This window comes from Pleuronectes platessa, chromosome 18 (assembly GCF_947347685.1).
Source record: "Pleuronectes platessa chromosome 18, fPlePla1.1, whole genome shotgun sequence".
Taxonomy (NCBI): Eukaryota; Metazoa; Chordata; class Actinopteri; order Pleuronectiformes; family Pleuronectidae; genus Pleuronectes; species Pleuronectes platessa.
Window position 1 is genome coordinate 2,137,525 of NC_070643.1, and position 16,950 is coordinate 2,154,474.

General features: G+C 38.9%; 2 protein-coding genes across 4 annotated transcripts; one reads left to right on the forward strand and one right to left on the reverse strand.

Annotated features, from left to right (window-relative positions):
* Window positions 1-5,060: 5,060 nt before the first annotated feature.
* On the reverse strand, window positions 5,061-6,964 carry rpa3 (replication protein A3). Its single transcript, XM_053446472.1, has 4 exons — window positions 6,739-6,964; window positions 6,565-6,639; window positions 5,355-5,466; window positions 5,061-5,276 (listed from the first exon to the last, which is right to left on the reverse strand). Exons 1-4 carry the CDS (start codon window positions 6,835-6,837, stop codon window positions 5,194-5,196), a joined length of 369 nt encoding a protein of 122 aa, XP_053302447.1. The 5' UTR covers window positions 6,838-6,964; the 3' UTR covers window positions 5,061-5,193.
* A 53-nt stretch (window positions 6,965-7,017) lies between these two features.
* On the forward strand, window positions 7,018-16,744 carry umad1 (UBAP1-MVB12-associated (UMA) domain containing 1). 3 transcript variants are annotated; one of them, XM_053446469.1, is made up of 4 exons: window positions 7,018-7,136; window positions 7,903-7,993; window positions 8,646-8,731; window positions 14,591-16,744. In XM_053446469.1, exons 2-4 carry the CDS (start codon window positions 7,912-7,914, stop codon window positions 14,864-14,866), a joined length of 444 nt encoding a protein of 147 aa, XP_053302444.1. In that variant the 5' UTR covers window positions 7,018-7,136; window positions 7,903-7,911; the 3' UTR covers window positions 14,867-16,744. The 3 variants fall into 3 exon arrangements, with proteins under 3 accessions (XP_053302444.1, XP_053302443.1, XP_053302442.1); XM_053446468.1 differs by lacking the exon at window positions 7,018-7,136 and adding an exon at window positions 7,137-7,252; XM_053446467.1 differs by lacking the exon at window positions 7,018-7,136 and adding an exon at window positions 7,153-7,463.
* The last annotated feature ends 206 nt before the right edge of the window (window positions 16,745-16,950 follow it).

Here is a 16,950-nt window from a genome sequence, read left to right on the forward strand (position 1 = left end):
AATAATGATCAAAAGTGACTGATCAAGCTTCTGGGCAAAAGTGGTTTTAAAGTTAAATCAATTTTCAATAAAGAACTAGACTCGGATCCAGTAAGCCTCCTGTTAGGAATGCAACATTCATAAATCAACAGGACCAACAGACTGAAATAGGAACCTATGCTGCATGTCTTTTGCCCATGGAAAATCTGACATACCGGTCCAAAGGTTGTATTGGGGTATTCTATCTTATTCCTGAATTATGTGGGATCCAGAATATCTAATGGAAGGCACTTCCCTGACCGAGGAGTGATGTTTTAACGAATGAGGGTTTGTTGTCTGTATTTGACTTACTTGAGTTTATTTGTTTAATCCCTGATGTATTTGTTCCTGTTGTCCCACTCTGCATGTAGACTGAGAATGTGCTGTGCTATGTATCTTACCTTGAATGTTTGTGTTTACCGTAACCCTATTGATGGAGAGGGAGGGGAAAACAATTGGGGGGGGGGGGGGGGGGGGGGGGGGTGTTATCAATGTCCTAATAATAAAGATATGTTTAAAAAGTGACATTTACTACACCAAAGTTAAGCCAAGACAAGTGTTTTTGTTTGAGGGGTTTATGAGCCCAATCGTGTGTATAGTGTGTGTGTGTGTGTGTGTGTGTGTGTGTGTGTGTGTGTGTGTGTGTATAGTGTGTGTGTGTGTGTGTGTGTGTGTGTGTGTGTGTGTGTGTCAGAGATAAGTTATAGCAGAAAATGAATATCTTTCCATAACAGTGTGTCAGTGGGTGGAAGCAGATGAAGCAGAGGCTGCAACATTAACAGCAGTGTTTCAACTTGTTGGACACGGCAGCTGCGTTCCTCCAGGCTACTCTCTCCAACCCATCAACTGACTGACTCTGGCAGGCATATACTTAGTTATTTTACTGCAGGTGACATTGCCACCCTGCCTCTTTTGTAATTTGGTAATGAAATACACATTCATTCGCTGTTTTGCCACTAATTTCCTCCTGTATCACAGAATGATTAATACCAGCCACATCAGAATAATGAAATAATGTGGCTGGTATTACATTTAAATCCTTGCAACATATTCTCAGCTCCAAGACTCTGGGATCATACAGTACTGATTCATGACAATCCAAAGAAATTAATTTGATGTTTCCAATTCGCTTTTCTCTTTTCTGACCAGGATACAGTGTGGGCAGAATTGTAATGATTGTTAAATGAAGAAGATTAGATGGTAAGAAAAAGAATGGTTAGAAAATATTTCACTAAAATCATCACTGGTCTATGTGTATATTAATATATTCCAGATGGAAATATTCTATTCTTAACTTTTGTATAAAACAATATGTGCACTGATTGAAAAATGAATTAACAAAAGATTAATTTTGATAAGGAGAAGGAAATATATATATATATAACAATTCAAAATTCTCCATCTTAAGCGCAGTGATTTAAAGATTCTTTTGTTTGTTTTAGAAGAATAAAGTGTTTCCCTGTCCCATCTTCCCCTGTTCCACCTCCCTATCCCAGTGATCTGCTGACCTACCACTACTCTCCATTCCACTCACTAGGTTCAAATTTAAAGATTTCAGTTGTTGATGGTAAACTGTGAAATATTTGTCACTAACAATTACACACCTTCCCCTACATTGTATTTTTAAATCTTGTGTTAAGACAGCAGCTCTTTTTCTATTGCCTCTTCATAGTCACCATGAAGGAAAGACTGACCACACACTGGCATTGAATTTGTGGTCTGTTTGATGCATGTTCACATGCAGTTATCCATCCAGTTATACTGTCTATATTAATTAACTTACATCATCTTATTTATGTCAGTGTCATTGGATTAATCATGTTTTTTGTTCAATCAATAATCCTATAATTTAATCTCACAATACATGTTGACTATTAATGTGCTCTAACATGAGGAGTTGATAACTTAAAGTAATTGTAATAATAATACTGTAGTTAGGGACAAAATAGGGACACTTTCTGTGATTATTCTTCTGTTAGTGTAGTTAGTTGGATATTTTGGATAATACACTGATGCACATATGTCTTTAGAGTAAATGTTAAGCTTAGAGCAACAGTTGACCTGGCTTTGTTTTGAGCAGCAGAGTAAATATTCTCCAACATGTTCAGTCATAATAATAATATGTGTCATATGTGGAGTTTGTCCAAATCTAAATAGATCGAATCCTTCAGACCTGTGGGAACTTGCTGTGTGCTGCAATCTTTTTTATATGAGAGAGTGAAAAGAATCATAATGTCATAAAGAATTGTGATCAGTACAATGGTGTGTACTGTTATCATCAACCTTATACATTTTCAAACATAAGAAATGTATTTTTAGTGTAAATTTATGTAAATGGTAAATGGTTTTGTAATTAAATAGCGCTTTTCTAGTCTTGATGACCACTCAAAGCGCTTTACAGTACAGTTTTACATTCACCCATTCACACACACATTCATACAGTGCATCTAATCGCAGCACTTTGTTATTCTATAGGCGGCCATTCACGGTGTAGTATCTTGCCCAAGGATACCTCGGTATGCAGATGGGTCAGACTGGGGACCGAACTGCCGACCTTCAGATTGGAGGACGACTACCTCTCAGCCACAGCCGCCCTTAATTCTTTATAACATTTCATGGAGAATTAACCTCCTTACGATTTATGTTTGGTTATTATGTGTTATATTTCATGTTATCCGTTGTGACCCATTTTGATTTATATCTACATCTCGGTTTGAAGTCCCTCATTTTCAAGTAAGTAAAAATATTGGAAAATATGTCAAAACATATGACAGATGTTTCTTGTGGCCCAGGTGTTGGGGTGGAGAATCGTTTGCCTATGGGCCAGACACAAACTGCGAGACAATCTGATCCAGGCCCTGAGGCAATTTAAAAATAAAAAAGCAAGAAATATCTATTTTTTTGTGCTACAACAAAAGGATATAATACGAAATAGTAGACTAACATGTTACTGTCAGGGTGAACTTACATACATGCATATGTAGATGTGTTATCCCTGACAAACTTCATGGTGACTGTCAAGAAGAGAATAGTAAATGTGGAATAATACACTTTCCTATATGGGAACAGAATAAAGACACGCTAGTACGCTCTAATCTCAGCATCATTAGCTGGAAAGATATTAAACTGGATGAGTGACATGGATAAATATTCCTTTATAAAATGGTCTAAAGTGGAGCCTGGGTCCAACAAGCAGCTTAATTGGACCAAATTCTGATATTATCAAATAGCTCTGAGTTTCTGCTCTTGGTATTAGAAAAAGAAGAGACATTCTGAAGCCGAGAAAACACAGGATCAAGACAATACATGTTGAATGTCCTGAAAAAGAATGAAGTGACTTGTGTGCTGAACAACAGGCATCAAAATGATCAGCTCTGAGGAAAAAACCCAAACCAACTCTCACACCATCACCATGAAACTGCACGAGGAAAGGGTGAAGATGTCACAACCCACTGTACCAAGCAGAATTATGGAGAACATCTGCCCTCATGGAAGCAGCAGGATTAATACAGATGTCTACAGATACATTTCGTCTGCAAGTTAACAGAGAAATGTTCCTAACGTCCATAATCCTGAACACAACGTACTTTAGAAAAGAAGAGGAAGGTTTCAGACTGATCAAGTAAATGAGCTGACCCTTACCGAGTCACTGACCCAGTCATATACAAAGTTGCTGTGTCCTGAGTTGATGAATAAATCTAGATGTAAACGCCAGGAAATAAAAGCTAAAACTCTGGATTTTGTTCATCTTTCAATCTTTAACCTAAAAGCCATTCAGTAGAATAATATTAATTGTTGTCTGTTGTTGTTTGGATTTCATTGTTTCGTACTATTTCAAATCTATTGTATATAGCTAAAAGCGATCTGTTTTAGCATATGAAGACCCAGTGAGGTCAACACTGATTGACCTTTCTAACAATTGGCCCAAATATTCACTTCTGCTTGCTCTGCCCAAAACCTCCTGGACTATATTTTCTTTTTTTCACTGTGATCAATTTGTCATCGTAAAGATCACATTTAGTCGTCCTGAATTCTCTGTAACTCAGTTAACACTGAACTGTCTCTCAAAAGTCATCTTAATGTTAAGTAAGAGGACACTGACCTCACAGAGGGTGGAGGTCCAGTTTGTGTGAACAAGCAGAGTGTGATGATCAAACTAAAAGGTTAATGCTGTGAACCTGTATGTCACTGAGCTGAACAACTATATAGTATCCAATGGTCCACTACACTTTTGATTCGCTCTGTTATAAATAAAAAATCCACACTGAATAATCTGTTATACTACTGGCCCTCTGCATTCGTCAACAGCTTCCCAGCTTGAAGAGGCAGAAAACCAACATCAAGACTGTCACGGTTTGTGGAAGGAGATGGACCCAGATGCAGAGATGTTTAACAAAAAACGTATTTAATGTAAAAGGAACTAAACTATAAATTAATTATTAATACCAGTAGACAAAAAAATACTCTTTCCTGGTCATATATACTCTTAAATTATAGATCAATAAAAGCTTGAGGCTAATTCCAGAAATTTGCGGGAGGGCATCAATATATATATTTTAAATCAATTGCAGTTCACCTAGCAGCAACCTTTGCTCATGCTGCCCCCTGCTGTGCAATCCAGATCATGTTCATACAAGGAGGCATTACCTTTGCTGGTGATAATCCAGAGCATTAGAACTATAGAGCTCACCTCACTGATACCAGACATTTAACAAAGCTGCTATTTATTCAGTGTTAAGTACATTATGTACACTTTCAATGCTAACACACAGTGGTCGCTACTGTGTACTAATCGCTGTGTGACACTTATTGTAATCAGTGCACATACTCTGCACTTGGTAATATACAAATGTGAGTTGGAATTTAAAAAATATATATATAAAAAAAGCATTTAGTATTTAGTTGTTACAGCAGTGCTACTGTTTAGAGTATAGAATTATAAACTCATGTTCTTGGATCAGTTTGTTTTATTTCTGATTTGAACAAAAGATCATATTTTATGTTAAAAATGTAGGGAAAACTAATTGGAGATTCCACCAACCTTAATTCTTTCAGTTTTTCAATTTTATTGCAAAAAAATCTTATTTGATATTATACATTTCAGAAATCTTATTCTGACAGAAACTAGACACAAAAACTAACAACTTCCGAGAACAAATCTTTGAATGTGCACGCTCATCCACTGGAAGTCACTTCAAAAGGGTAGTGCTGAGGGAAATCATGGACGACCTTCAGGGCTTCATTGTAGAGCTCCAGATCTGTGGGACAGAACAAGTTCAAACGGATGAATGCTGCTGTTTGACAGCCATTTTATCTCTTCATGAAATAAAACCTACCGAAGGGGATGCCCTTGTCCTCTCGCAGCATGGTGTATGTCGTGGCCATTATTCCTCCTTTGTTGGACACCATACCGATCAACTCCACAACGCCGCTCAGCTCTTCTTCAAGCTGGAAAATAAGTGAATTAAACAGAACATAAACACCCTTACCTTTTTGACTGAAAATAGGTTTATCCTTGTAGGGAGTTGTCCACAATTCACTGATCATGTAATTAATCTCTTTAAACGTCCTGTGGCCTTTGCCTTTCACATATGAAACACAGCAGGAGATTCTTCGCTAAGACGCTGTTGGAGATGATCACGTCTTTGTTAACAGCACATCAACACTGGCGTCGGCCCTTAGCACCAAACACTCTCTTGACATGTTTCAGACAGTATCCAGAGATTTTCCTTGGGAACTTGAAACAGAAAACTGCAAAGTCCAGAGCCTCTCTCTCGAACATTTGCCTCCTCACATGCAGCCCCTCTAGAGAACGTCACAAGTTTATCAAGGAGTTCAGTGCATTATTGCTGACATTTCATCAACCCAGGGATGGCCGCAAAATCTGTGACACGACCTCTCATGTGACACGGGTTAACATGACGTGCAGGTTTCCTATAGCACAAAACAACTTGATACAAAAAACGAATTGCTGAGTATGGAGCCTTGAATGTAGTAAAGCAAAACCGGGGATCATTCTCATTAAGAGTCTGTTGAATGGGATGGTTTTCATTCCCTCCTCAGTGTGAACGTTTTAGGTGAAAGGAATCTACATGCATTTATTCATCTAAATTGTATCAATTGTTATTTTATTTATATTTAAATACATTATATTTTCATAGGGAGTTGTTATCTACAGGGGCCGTCGCCTAGTAAAACTAAACACCTTTGGAGTTTAAAGACAACTGTAGTCTACAACAGGTTCAGCTGTTTGAAAGCGGAGGGTGAGGGGGTGTTCAGCTGCAGCATGCTACTTCACCACTAGATGTCACTAAATCACACACACTGCAACTTTAAGAGAGGTTAACATGTCATATCATGGAGTGACCTTTACAAACAGTCACTATGGGAGTGAGCAGTGACACCAATATTCGAGACGCACTCTGGGTCTGAAAATAGAAATGGCGACACATGTATAACACCAGGAACTAAAGAGTAATGGCCTCTCTACAGTTTCACCAGACAGACGGAAGCATTTGTGGGCCGGGACGGCACGCATGTACTCACGGGGTCGTTTAGTTCCACTGTGGCCACCTTTCCGTCTCCATCCGACACAGTGAACGTTTTTCCCGTTGGGTGAACCTGTCAACGCAGAAAATCAACACTGAAAGTTGGGAACATTCTCAGGTCGTCACCGGTGTTTCCACTTTATAATTCACGGTGGCTGCAGGTGACACCAACCTTTTCAACGCATCCTACGAAGCACACAGGTCTGTTGGTGTACTGCGACAGCATGGAGCAGTTGACTCTGGGTTTGGGGACATCTATTATTCCTGCCATGTTAACGGGTTCGGGTTGTGAAGCTACTGGAGTCTGGACAATGCAGCACAGCGCGGGAAATGTTTCGTTGTATCGGTTTGTGTCACATGGCAGCGCGAGCGGGCGGGGTCTCTCAGATTACGTTGAAACAAGCCTTGATTCGCAGCCAAAGCAAACCCCGGCGTTAAAATCGAGCTACCCGAACTTTTTGCACGACATATCCGTCGTCGTGTTTTAGTATATTGCTCCCCAGAAACAACAACAGGTTCCGGCGGCTGCTGCTGCTGGCAGGATGAAGTGCAGCGGAACTGAATGTGGTGGTAAGAGTTTCTGCACGAAAGAGCACACTATATAGGTCAGTTACGTCAATAGTAGAGCATAACAACACGGATGATCGCACCGAAGCAGTCCAGGCAGCAAAGCATATTCAGTGACGGTAAAACATTCGTCGCTGAGCTGAAAGTAGCCGAATGAATCCAAACTCACGGAACTAAAACGTTATGGAACCGTGAACTGATTTCATTGTAGTAACCCGAACTTAATGCTACGTACAACGACATCTGTTCATTCACTTTCGTTTCTTGACTTTGGAGGAACACGGTTTTGTCGCGACTGCTAAAACAAGACATTTAATCCAGGAACAAAAGGTATGGTGCTGTACTATAGTGACTTCAGTAACGGTGACATGGTTATATTTACTTGATATAAACTCTCCATCCGTACTGTGATTGCATTGTGAACCATGAACCACACTGTTCGCCAGAGAAATGCCAGTTGAACATACTTATGAACATTTAGTAGCTTTATGGAGAAGGGAGTATATTGCCTCCTGATCCATTGTAGCTCCAAACGTAAAATGTCCTTAAAGTAATCCAGTGAGATAATATCTATATTAAACATGTCAACAACTGAAACCTGGCAAGTATTACGGTTGCTGCTTTAACTTCTTACACATCCACATCACAGCTACACGATAGGCTTTAATTTAATACACAAATAAGCATAGGCACGTTTTACTAATTGTCAAACCTCTCACAAATACACACAGGGGCCGCTGCTCTAACCTTCCTTCTCTTGTGTTGACAGGGAGTCGTCATGTTCAGTTTCCTCGGACTACGAAAAGATGGGAAGAAGTCGACATCCGAGAAGGAGGCAGATGGAGGCTTTGTCATCATCGGTGAGTGACATCAGCTCATATGAACATGAGCTTGACATGCTAGTATTTTGACTAACACCATTAAACTGGTTGTTTAGTAGTCATTTTGGGGATGCATCCATCACTCCCGATACAATATGGATACATATTAGCGATCCAATAGCAGTGATGAATAAATACACTGTATACTTTGCGTGTGGAAGAGACATTGCCTTCCTAACTTTGTAAAACTAAATGTAACAGATTACATTATGATAGATCCATTGCGTTTCGCCGCCCTTTTTATTTCGAATCACACGCGGAAAAAAACGCCAACCATTTCCTGACTCAGTCACGTGGTATGGACGGCTCGCTAGTTTTTGAACGTCACCACAGACGTTACCAACACAAGCCTGGATACGCACTTCAAAGTGTTGCTTTCATAGCATGACACTGAAAAAGATTGGGTATAGTTGAAGTTCATATTAGGTTAATTATATTATAAGTGACAAATGATGTTAATCATTCTTATTATACTTTTTTATTTATTTATTTGGGCCTTGTTGATTCCCAGAGGAAAACACGTCTCTATGAATAATCAAGTGCAGAGACTCAGGAATTCTGCATTTAATTTTACCTCCATATGTCCATTTAGTATTTTTTTCTGAAAGTATCTGCCTTATTTGCTTTGCAGGAGAAACTGCTGAAGAACAGAGGAGGAAGATGCAGACCATGAACGTCACATATCCATCAACAAACGTCATAGTGCAGCCATCTAAGGTGAGCACGCTGATAGATACTTCATAATATGACATTCAAAGAAAAAACATGCTGTTTTCATGAGGAGGAAAAGACCTAAATTGTTATTTTCTTCCTATACTAAGTGATTCACCGTTTACACTGGTAGTTAAGAGTTTTCAAGCATGTGCTGGAAGGTCAGGCTGAGCCACCGTGCCAATATGTGCCTCTACCATTCACCACTCTGGCTTTAAAGCCGAGCTCAAACAGAAGCTGCTGAACATCTCTGCTGGCCTTCTGTTTGTCCCTATATTTACTTTATGAGCCTTAAGACTTCAATGTTAATTACTTGGTTTGTAATTAAGGGTATTTTGGTGTGTGTGTGTGTGTTTGTGCGTGCATCATTCGTGCACACTCTGTTAGGTCCATATGGCATCTTGGAGTTACCACATGTCCCACAATTAGTGAGCGGTTCATCCCTCCAGTCTTAATAACACGGTGCAACAGGATGCGCTGAGAGGCAATAACACTGCAGCCTCACTCCAAAGAGTGCAACATGCACGCTCACACACACACACACACACACACACACACACACACACACACACACACACACACACACACACACACACAACCCCAACCCCTTGTTCTTCCACTTTTATGAGGACCGACACAGACACCAGATTTAAAAAAAACCTACTGATCTAAGGAAGGCTTTAATCATTTGGTACACAAAATAAGAATGTGAAGAATATTCAAATGTATCCAAAATATCTGGTTATAACTATGAAAAAACTGAGAAGAGAAAAGAGCAGAAAGCTTCTAAGAACCCACCTGTAGCTGACAACGCTATTATGGCTTTTAGTCTTCTTGTCATCCTATTGGTTTGTAAATAGATTTATATGTTTGTGTTAGCCTTATTAGCAAGAACATTTCAGACCATGGTTTTGTTTGTCAAAAGCACAATAACTTTGCACTGCCTCAAAAGAGCATTGTGCTTCCATAACTTCCATAATAAATAAAAATTAAAGCCTTCTAAAAGCCAATTCATTTGGGTTACAATAATAAATAGGGCTGCAAAGCAGCACTGAGGGTGCTTCCTTTAGCGTTTTTTTCATAATGCTCCTTCAGACTTTTTTGTGATTGTGAACATGATACACCTGTTTATCAAATTTTCGTGAAGATCGGTCAATGTGAACTCAGGGGCTGCGTTCCAGGGGGCGCTGTTGAGCCCCATTTAAAATTCTTCCAGAATACCTACATTTTCGCCACTTCATAATTTTCTCCAAACTTTGGTAACAGTTTATGCATGTTAAAGCGCTCAAAAAGCCAATTAATTTGCCTGAAAAATAATAATAATAATCCTTACAATTTCAATAGGGCATCCCTCGGTCTCCTATTGTTCGGTGCTCGGGCCCTAATAATGGACTTACTCGAGAGTCTGCTTGTGCCTGTGTGACGGATAGTTACAACCACCCTCTGCAGTCTGCTGCAATACCATGTGCATATTCTGCACATTGCACTAAATAACTTAATACAAATAAGTCTATGACCAAATGGTTACAATATGATAACACCAAGGTCAAAAACTCCACAAGGTATCTATAATGACTACTGTGAAAGCTAATTTATTATAGCAAGTATGAATTTTTGTGAAGTGTTTCATTGAAACCTCTGCCTCTTGATTGCAGAGAAATCCACATTTCCTGTAACAACATCTTTTCTGCATTTAGTCTTACATTTGTCTTTAATTATACACTTACACCAGGCCTGAACCCTACTTGCAAGGCACCACATCATGAACTCAAAATCAGAAAAACACAATGTTGAAGAAAATCACTTTTTCTGTCTTCAAAACAACTGAACAACAACTTACCACCAATGACCTTTATGGAAAATATTCCGATGTAGCTCTAATTCCTGAGTGTTCCTTGCACATACACAGTCACGGTTCAATCAGCCTGCAGTCTCTGCAACTTAGTGCTTGGAGCCATGTTCGTGTCAATGTTCAGTACATGGTAAGGACCTGTAGAAGCACAGCTGGTAAATATAAAAGTGACTTTGATATCTAAAAACATTTAGCAGTAAGAAAGTCAATAATCTAAACTGTATCATACACTTTCCACAGAACTTCCTTCAGAGGTGCTGAGATCATTTGAGCTCTTGTTATGGGATTTTTCACTACATCATTGAGAATGTTCATGTCGTTTGACTTCAGAGGTGTTAGAACCTCTTTACACTCATAGATGCGGCAAATATTGACGTAGTAGGTGTCATCAGTGTGAAATATTGTTTCCTTCTTTTCCTTGTACGCCGAAACCTACTTGTCCTGCGTGCTCACCCAGCTCGCATAGAGAAGAGGACAGTCCTTTATCTTTTGGTACATTCCTTTAGGTCATGTCAGCGCATAGAAGCTGCTTTATGGCCGAAGTTATTGAAGCTCTGTGCCTGTGGAAAGTTGATCAAGGCAAAAATAAGTTACCTACTCTTCACAAACAGATTTGATCAATATTTATTTTGTATGTGTCTAGGACAAAAACTTACATTGCCAATCTTAATTGTTTAATTTAAGTAATTAAAGGGCCAATCCATGTATTTTGGTGACACAATATAGCATTACATTACAACATTACAGCAAGAGTAAGCCATGTCTTCCTCCTCTTATGTTACATTGACAGCAGGAAGGACCGATTAAGAGGGAACACACAGGTCAATATCCCAAATTGTCTGTGCTGACCAAGAAATACCTGTCGATTCTTGCTGGAATTTCAGCTGCAGAAAAGTATAAAAATATAATGAGAATAAATCTAAAAGACTTATTGTCATTCCTGTCTGAGGCCTCAAAACTGCATATAAGGCCCCAGGTTTATCATGGTCTTCATTTTCATGTTAGATTATAGAGTCTACTGTTTTGTTAACATTTGTTTCATTCCTGATATTGTTTGTTTTGTCTTCAGAATGACAGTAATGCATATCCATCCATCCATCCATTAGCTAAACATACAGTGCCTTGCATAAGTAATCACCCCCCTTGGACTTTTTCCCATTATGTACTGTTACTAACTGGAATTCAAATAGACTTAAATAAACTTTTTCCCGTTTGATCAACAAAACATGCATAGTACTTTGGAGGTGCAAAATACATTTTATTGTGACACAAACAATAATGAGAACAAAAATGTTGACATCTGTTGGGTGCATAAGTATTCACCCCCCTGTGTCAATACTTGGTAGAACCCCCTTTCGCTGCAATTACAGCTGCAAGTCTTTTGGGGTATGTCTCTACCAGCTTTGCACATCTAGAGATGGAAAGGTTTGTCCATTCTTCTTGGCAAAAAAGATGAAGCTCAGTCAGATTGGATGGAGACCGTCTGTGAACCGCAATCTTCAAGCCTTGCCATAGATTCTCTATTGGATTGAGGTCTGGGCTTTGACTGGGCCATTTTAAGACATTAACATTCTTTAATCCAAACCATTCCTTTGTAGCTCTGGCTGTATGTTTTGGGTCATTGTCCTGCTGGAAGATGAACCTCCGCCCCAGTCTCAAGTCTTTTGCAGACTGCATCAGATTTTCTTCAAGGATTTCCCTCTATTTGGCTCCATCCATCTTTCCCTCTATTCTGACCAGTTTCCCTGTACCTGCTGAAGAGAAGCATCCCCACAGCATGATGCTACCACCACCATGTTTCACTGTTGGGATGGTGTGCTCAGGGTGATGGGCAGTGTTGGGTTTTCGCCACACATAGGGTTTTGCATTGAGGCCAAAAAGTTCAATTTTGGTCTCATCTGACCAGAGCACCTTCTTCCACATGTTTGCTGTGTCTCCCACATGGCTTCTGGCAAACTCCAAACAGGATTTTTTATGGATCCCTTTCAACAATGGCTTTCTTCTTGCCACTCTTCCATAAAGGCCAGATTTGTGGAGTAGACGACTAATAGTTGTCCTGTGGACAGATTCTCCCACCTCAGCTGTGGATCTCTGCAACTCCTCCAGAGTAACCATGGGCCTCCTGGTTGCTTCTCTGATTTATTTTCTCCTTGTCCGACTCTTCAGTTTGGGTGGACGGCCTCCTCTTGGTAGGTTTGTGGTTGTGCCATATTCTTTCCATTTTCTTATGATGGATTTTATGGTGCTCAGAGAGATGTTCAAAGCTCTGGATATTTTTTTATAACCTAACCCTGCTTCATATTTCTCCACAACTTTATCCCTGACCTGTTTGGTGAGCTCCTTGGTCTTCATGATGCTGTTTGTTCAGTAATGATCTCCAACAAACTCTGAGTCCGTCACAGAACAGGTATATTTATACTGAGATTAAATTGCAGACAGGTGGACCCTATTTACTAATTATTTGACTTGCAAATGTGACTTGTGAATGCAATTGGTCGCACCAGATCTTTGTTAGGGGTTTCACAGTAAAGGGGGTGAATACATATGCACTCAACACTTTTCAGATTTTTATTTGTAAATAATTGTGAAATCCATGTAATTTTTCCCCCCACTTCCAAATGATGCACTATTTTGTGTTGGTCCATTACATAAACTCACGATGAAATACATTTTAATCTGTGGTTATACCATGACAAAATGTAGAAAAGTCCAAAGGGGATGAATACTTATGCAAGGCACTGTATATGGTTCAAGAATCTTGACATTTTTTTAATCTAAATTCCAGGTGAACAAAATCATGTCTCATCATTTTTTACTCAAAATCACGGAGCCCTATTTTTCAAGTGATGATTGGAATGATGAGCAGTTAGTGGGCAGGCTTTTGTCTTCAGTGCCTGTGGTGTCACTCCTGTTAAACACAAGAGAGTGGTACAATGAAATTCATTCACAAGACTTGTTGCCTCTCTTTGTGGTTTCAAATAGTTTGTATGCCACACATTTCCATGTCAATATTCAGAGTGAAACTCTTGGTGAAAGCACAAACTTACTTCCTGGTTCCTGGTGCACAGTTTCATCAGTTCCAGTAAAACCAACACATTTGTTAAGTTGTGCCTGAGCCCTGTAATGTTTTCTTCAATCTAATATCAGCGTCTTCACACTGTGTTGAGTTCATTCTAAATAATTAATTAATTAATTAATTACTTCTACATTAGCAGCCTTTAATCCCCTCTGATTATTTTTAATAAATGTCCCGATTTAATATTATATCATCAATATTCCATGTTATTCCAGTCAGTTTCATAGAAACAGATGTGGGATAAACAGCACACTGTGTGTAACCATGGGAAACCACTATGTTCCAACTTCTCTATCAAGAAAATTCTATGCAGCAATGTCTGAAGCTCTGCTAAATACTGTACCTAAAGGGGCTGATTACACTGATTACAGTGATTAATCAGTGTAAAAATCTTTTTTATTCTGGGCTGATTACACCCCAGAATAGAACCGTTGGATCACACAAACTACAGCTTGTGTCAAAGTCTTTTTTTGGTAGAAGCTGGGGCGAACAGTTGAATATAACTTTAGGATTACACAAATTCACCAAATTAAAGAGTATCTTTGTGGAAACTATGAATCATAGCACATATCATAGCAGTCATGCCATAGTGTCCACCTCCAAACAGAGCCACAAGTGAGCGGGCTAGAAAATCTTCCCCTGGGAAGTGGGACACAACTTGCTATGTCTTCAGCATCTAACAAACGTTATTACAGTGACGAACACTTCCAACTGACAGAACCCTTATCAACCAACATAATACTACATACAGTCAGTCCACATATTGTATTATTTTCTTTTGTTACAAAATGGTAAGGTGCTGACATCCTAAAGCCTACAGCAACTGCTGTTGTTGGGGCAGAAAAAGCAGAAACTGTGTTTATAAAAGTAATATCTGAGCAGACTCCGTTTCAAAACTGTACACTGATGGTAAATCTATATCTCCTTTTTCTGACAGTCATCCTACACGCCTTCAGTTCAACAAGACAACTTAGAGCTCCATAAACCTTTACCCACCATAGGGCAAGTACCAGCGCCCTCAGCAACGGAAACTGCTGCGACTCTTCCGGATGTCCTTGGAGACGTCCCCTTCACTTTGGCTCCTCATGTCCTGACTATGCAGGCAGGATTCCAGCTGATTCCTGATGTGCTGCTGTCCCGGGACATTAACTACAACCTGGCTAATTTTCACTACGACTTCACTTTAGAGAACTCAGTGCTCCATAATGCCTAGTTTGATTGAATGTTTATAACATGGGCCGTCGGCAGAAGTTCAGAATGTGGGGAACTATATGAGAAGTTACAGCTCTACAACTTAATGAATAAGCAAATGTGATTCTGTAGAATTATGAGGAGTTAAACTTTCACTAAAATGACATAAAACACCCCAAAAGTTGTCGATTTGAATAGCATTGAACTTATGATGATGACAAGGTCTGACTGAATTACTTTGTCGGAACAGAATGGACTTGTTCCCTGTTATGCTGCTCAGTGTGAATACAAGGAGTAAAGTGTGTTATAATGATATTGTCTAACTGTGAACAGGATAGTTATGGGTTATGACAACTTGGGTCAATAACATTTTACTTACCAAGACATTTGCTGAGTTCTGGGGATAATGATGCAAACAAACACACCTGAAATGTTGGTGTTAATCTGACATTGCTCACAAATACTGTATGTAAAACAGGTCAAATTTGAACCAAGATGTTGGTTCAAATTATGATGGGCAGTTTACCAAAGATAGTCTTGGTAATAGTTTTACCGTCCCCTTTTCAATTAGCTCATCTACTCATTAGAAGGCTTTTGAGGTTTAGTTATCAAATTTTACCAACTTCAGTTCAGTTAAAATTTTAAATGACGCCATTGCCTTTTATATATTTGACATTATATGAGGCAGCAACACTTCTTTCAACAATCCATGTTTTGAGTGTTTTACACCTGCAATGACCTCCATGTCCTTATTTTACTTCATGAATATGGCCTTCCTTTTGACCCATCATATTTTTCTACCATGATTACAAGATTGCATTATCTGCATTTTCCTGTGGTATTTCCTCGATGTGTTAATGGAACACACTGTTCACTACATAGGTTAAAATATACTCATTAGTTCTGAGCTCCCTCAATATACTGGTGTTCATAGTGAATACCCTCTGAAATTAAACTGAACTAACACTTTTTACACTTTGAAAAAGGGATTGTTGTGAACAGCACGAGCCCTGTCTCATTAACTGATACTGAAGAGTGATGTGGAACTGCATATCATGTGAAGTTACTTGCTGTTCGTGTTTTAAGCACAGAACAAGGCTCAAGAGCTGCAGGTGTTCCCACGCGTCCTTTGAAATCCTTGAACCTTTGTCAAGTCCTAATTTTGAAAATAGACAAATAGGCGTGGATCATAGGAAATGTTTGAATTCATATATTTGTCAAAGAAGGAATTTAAGGTTTTTATATATTTTATTTTATTTAACTTAAAACTAGTAAATAGACTTTGTGCCACTCTCTGCACTTGTCCCCCATCGTCTTTCAGCTCTTCAACTCATTGATTAGTCTCTAATGTGCTCAACTTACATGATAAGTGCAATAAGTTGTGCTGTGTTAGAGTTTATATTTAAGAGTTTGTGGTAGAATGAATAAATCGTAGCTATCTTTTCTGCTCTGTTGATACATACTGTAAAAATACAAGGTTTTTAGTTAATCATTCATCCATCAGTAGTTTTTACTTTGAGTATTAGTGTCTTAGATAGATGCGTACCTTCTACTTTGAACCATGATCTCAGCAGAGTACATGAAGCTAGATGGACTGATATCTTTTTACCTTTGTATTGTCCTTTGTTTTGGCTTAGTTTGAGAAACATGCGCTTTTGAACTCAGACTTTGGCAGAGTGAGCTATACTCTTCAGCAATACTGTGTTTACCTCTTAATTCTTTATACATGATCAAACTGGGTCTCTTAAAACCTGATGTGCCTTTAATAAGCAGCCCATACCATTCAGATTTGACCTTTCCCTCACTAAGATGTCACTAAAATCAGTTCATGCTGGTTTGGTGTTATCCTGGTTATAACTGTGGAAGGCAACTTACTTTACAAATAAATTTGAAGAATGATGTGGTGTGTTTTATCGTCAATTATTGTCTCACTAAATTATTTTGATACTTGGACGATAGTTTGAAATAAATATTATCAAACTGTTAAGAAACATTATACCAGGTTATAGTCTGTTCAAAAACTATTTAACAATGTGTAGGACTTGGGCTTGCCATAGGACTGTTGTTGATGTGGGACTGTACATAAGACTCACTTGTTTTGATCTT

Excerpts from the sequence above, each read along its gene's own strand:
- umad1 (XM_053446469.1), top strand. The coding sequence starts at position 7,912 with ATGTTCAGTTTCCTCGGACTACGAAAAGATGGGAAGAAGTCGACATCC. Across the intron at positions 7,994-8,645 it reads TGGAGGCTTTGTCATCATCG|GAGAAACTGCTGAAGAACAG; the intron begins GTGAGTGACATC and ends TTTGCTTTGCAG. Across the intron at positions 8,732-14,590 it reads TCATAGTGCAGCCATCTAAG|TCATCCTACACGCCTTCAGT; the intron begins GTGAGCACGCTG and ends TTTTTCTGACAG.
- rpa3 (XM_053446472.1), bottom strand. The coding sequence starts at position 6,837 with ATGGCAGGAATAATAGATGTCCCCAAACCCAGAGTCAACTGCTCCATG. Across the intron at positions 6,640-6,738 it reads TCGTAGGATGCGTTGAAAAG|GTTCACCCAACGGGAAAAAC; the intron begins GTTGGTGTCACC and ends CTGCGTTGACAG. Across the intron at positions 5,277-5,354 it reads GGACAAGGGCATCCCCTTCG|ATCTGGAGCTCTACAATGAA; the intron begins GTAGGTTTTATT and ends TCTGTCCCACAG.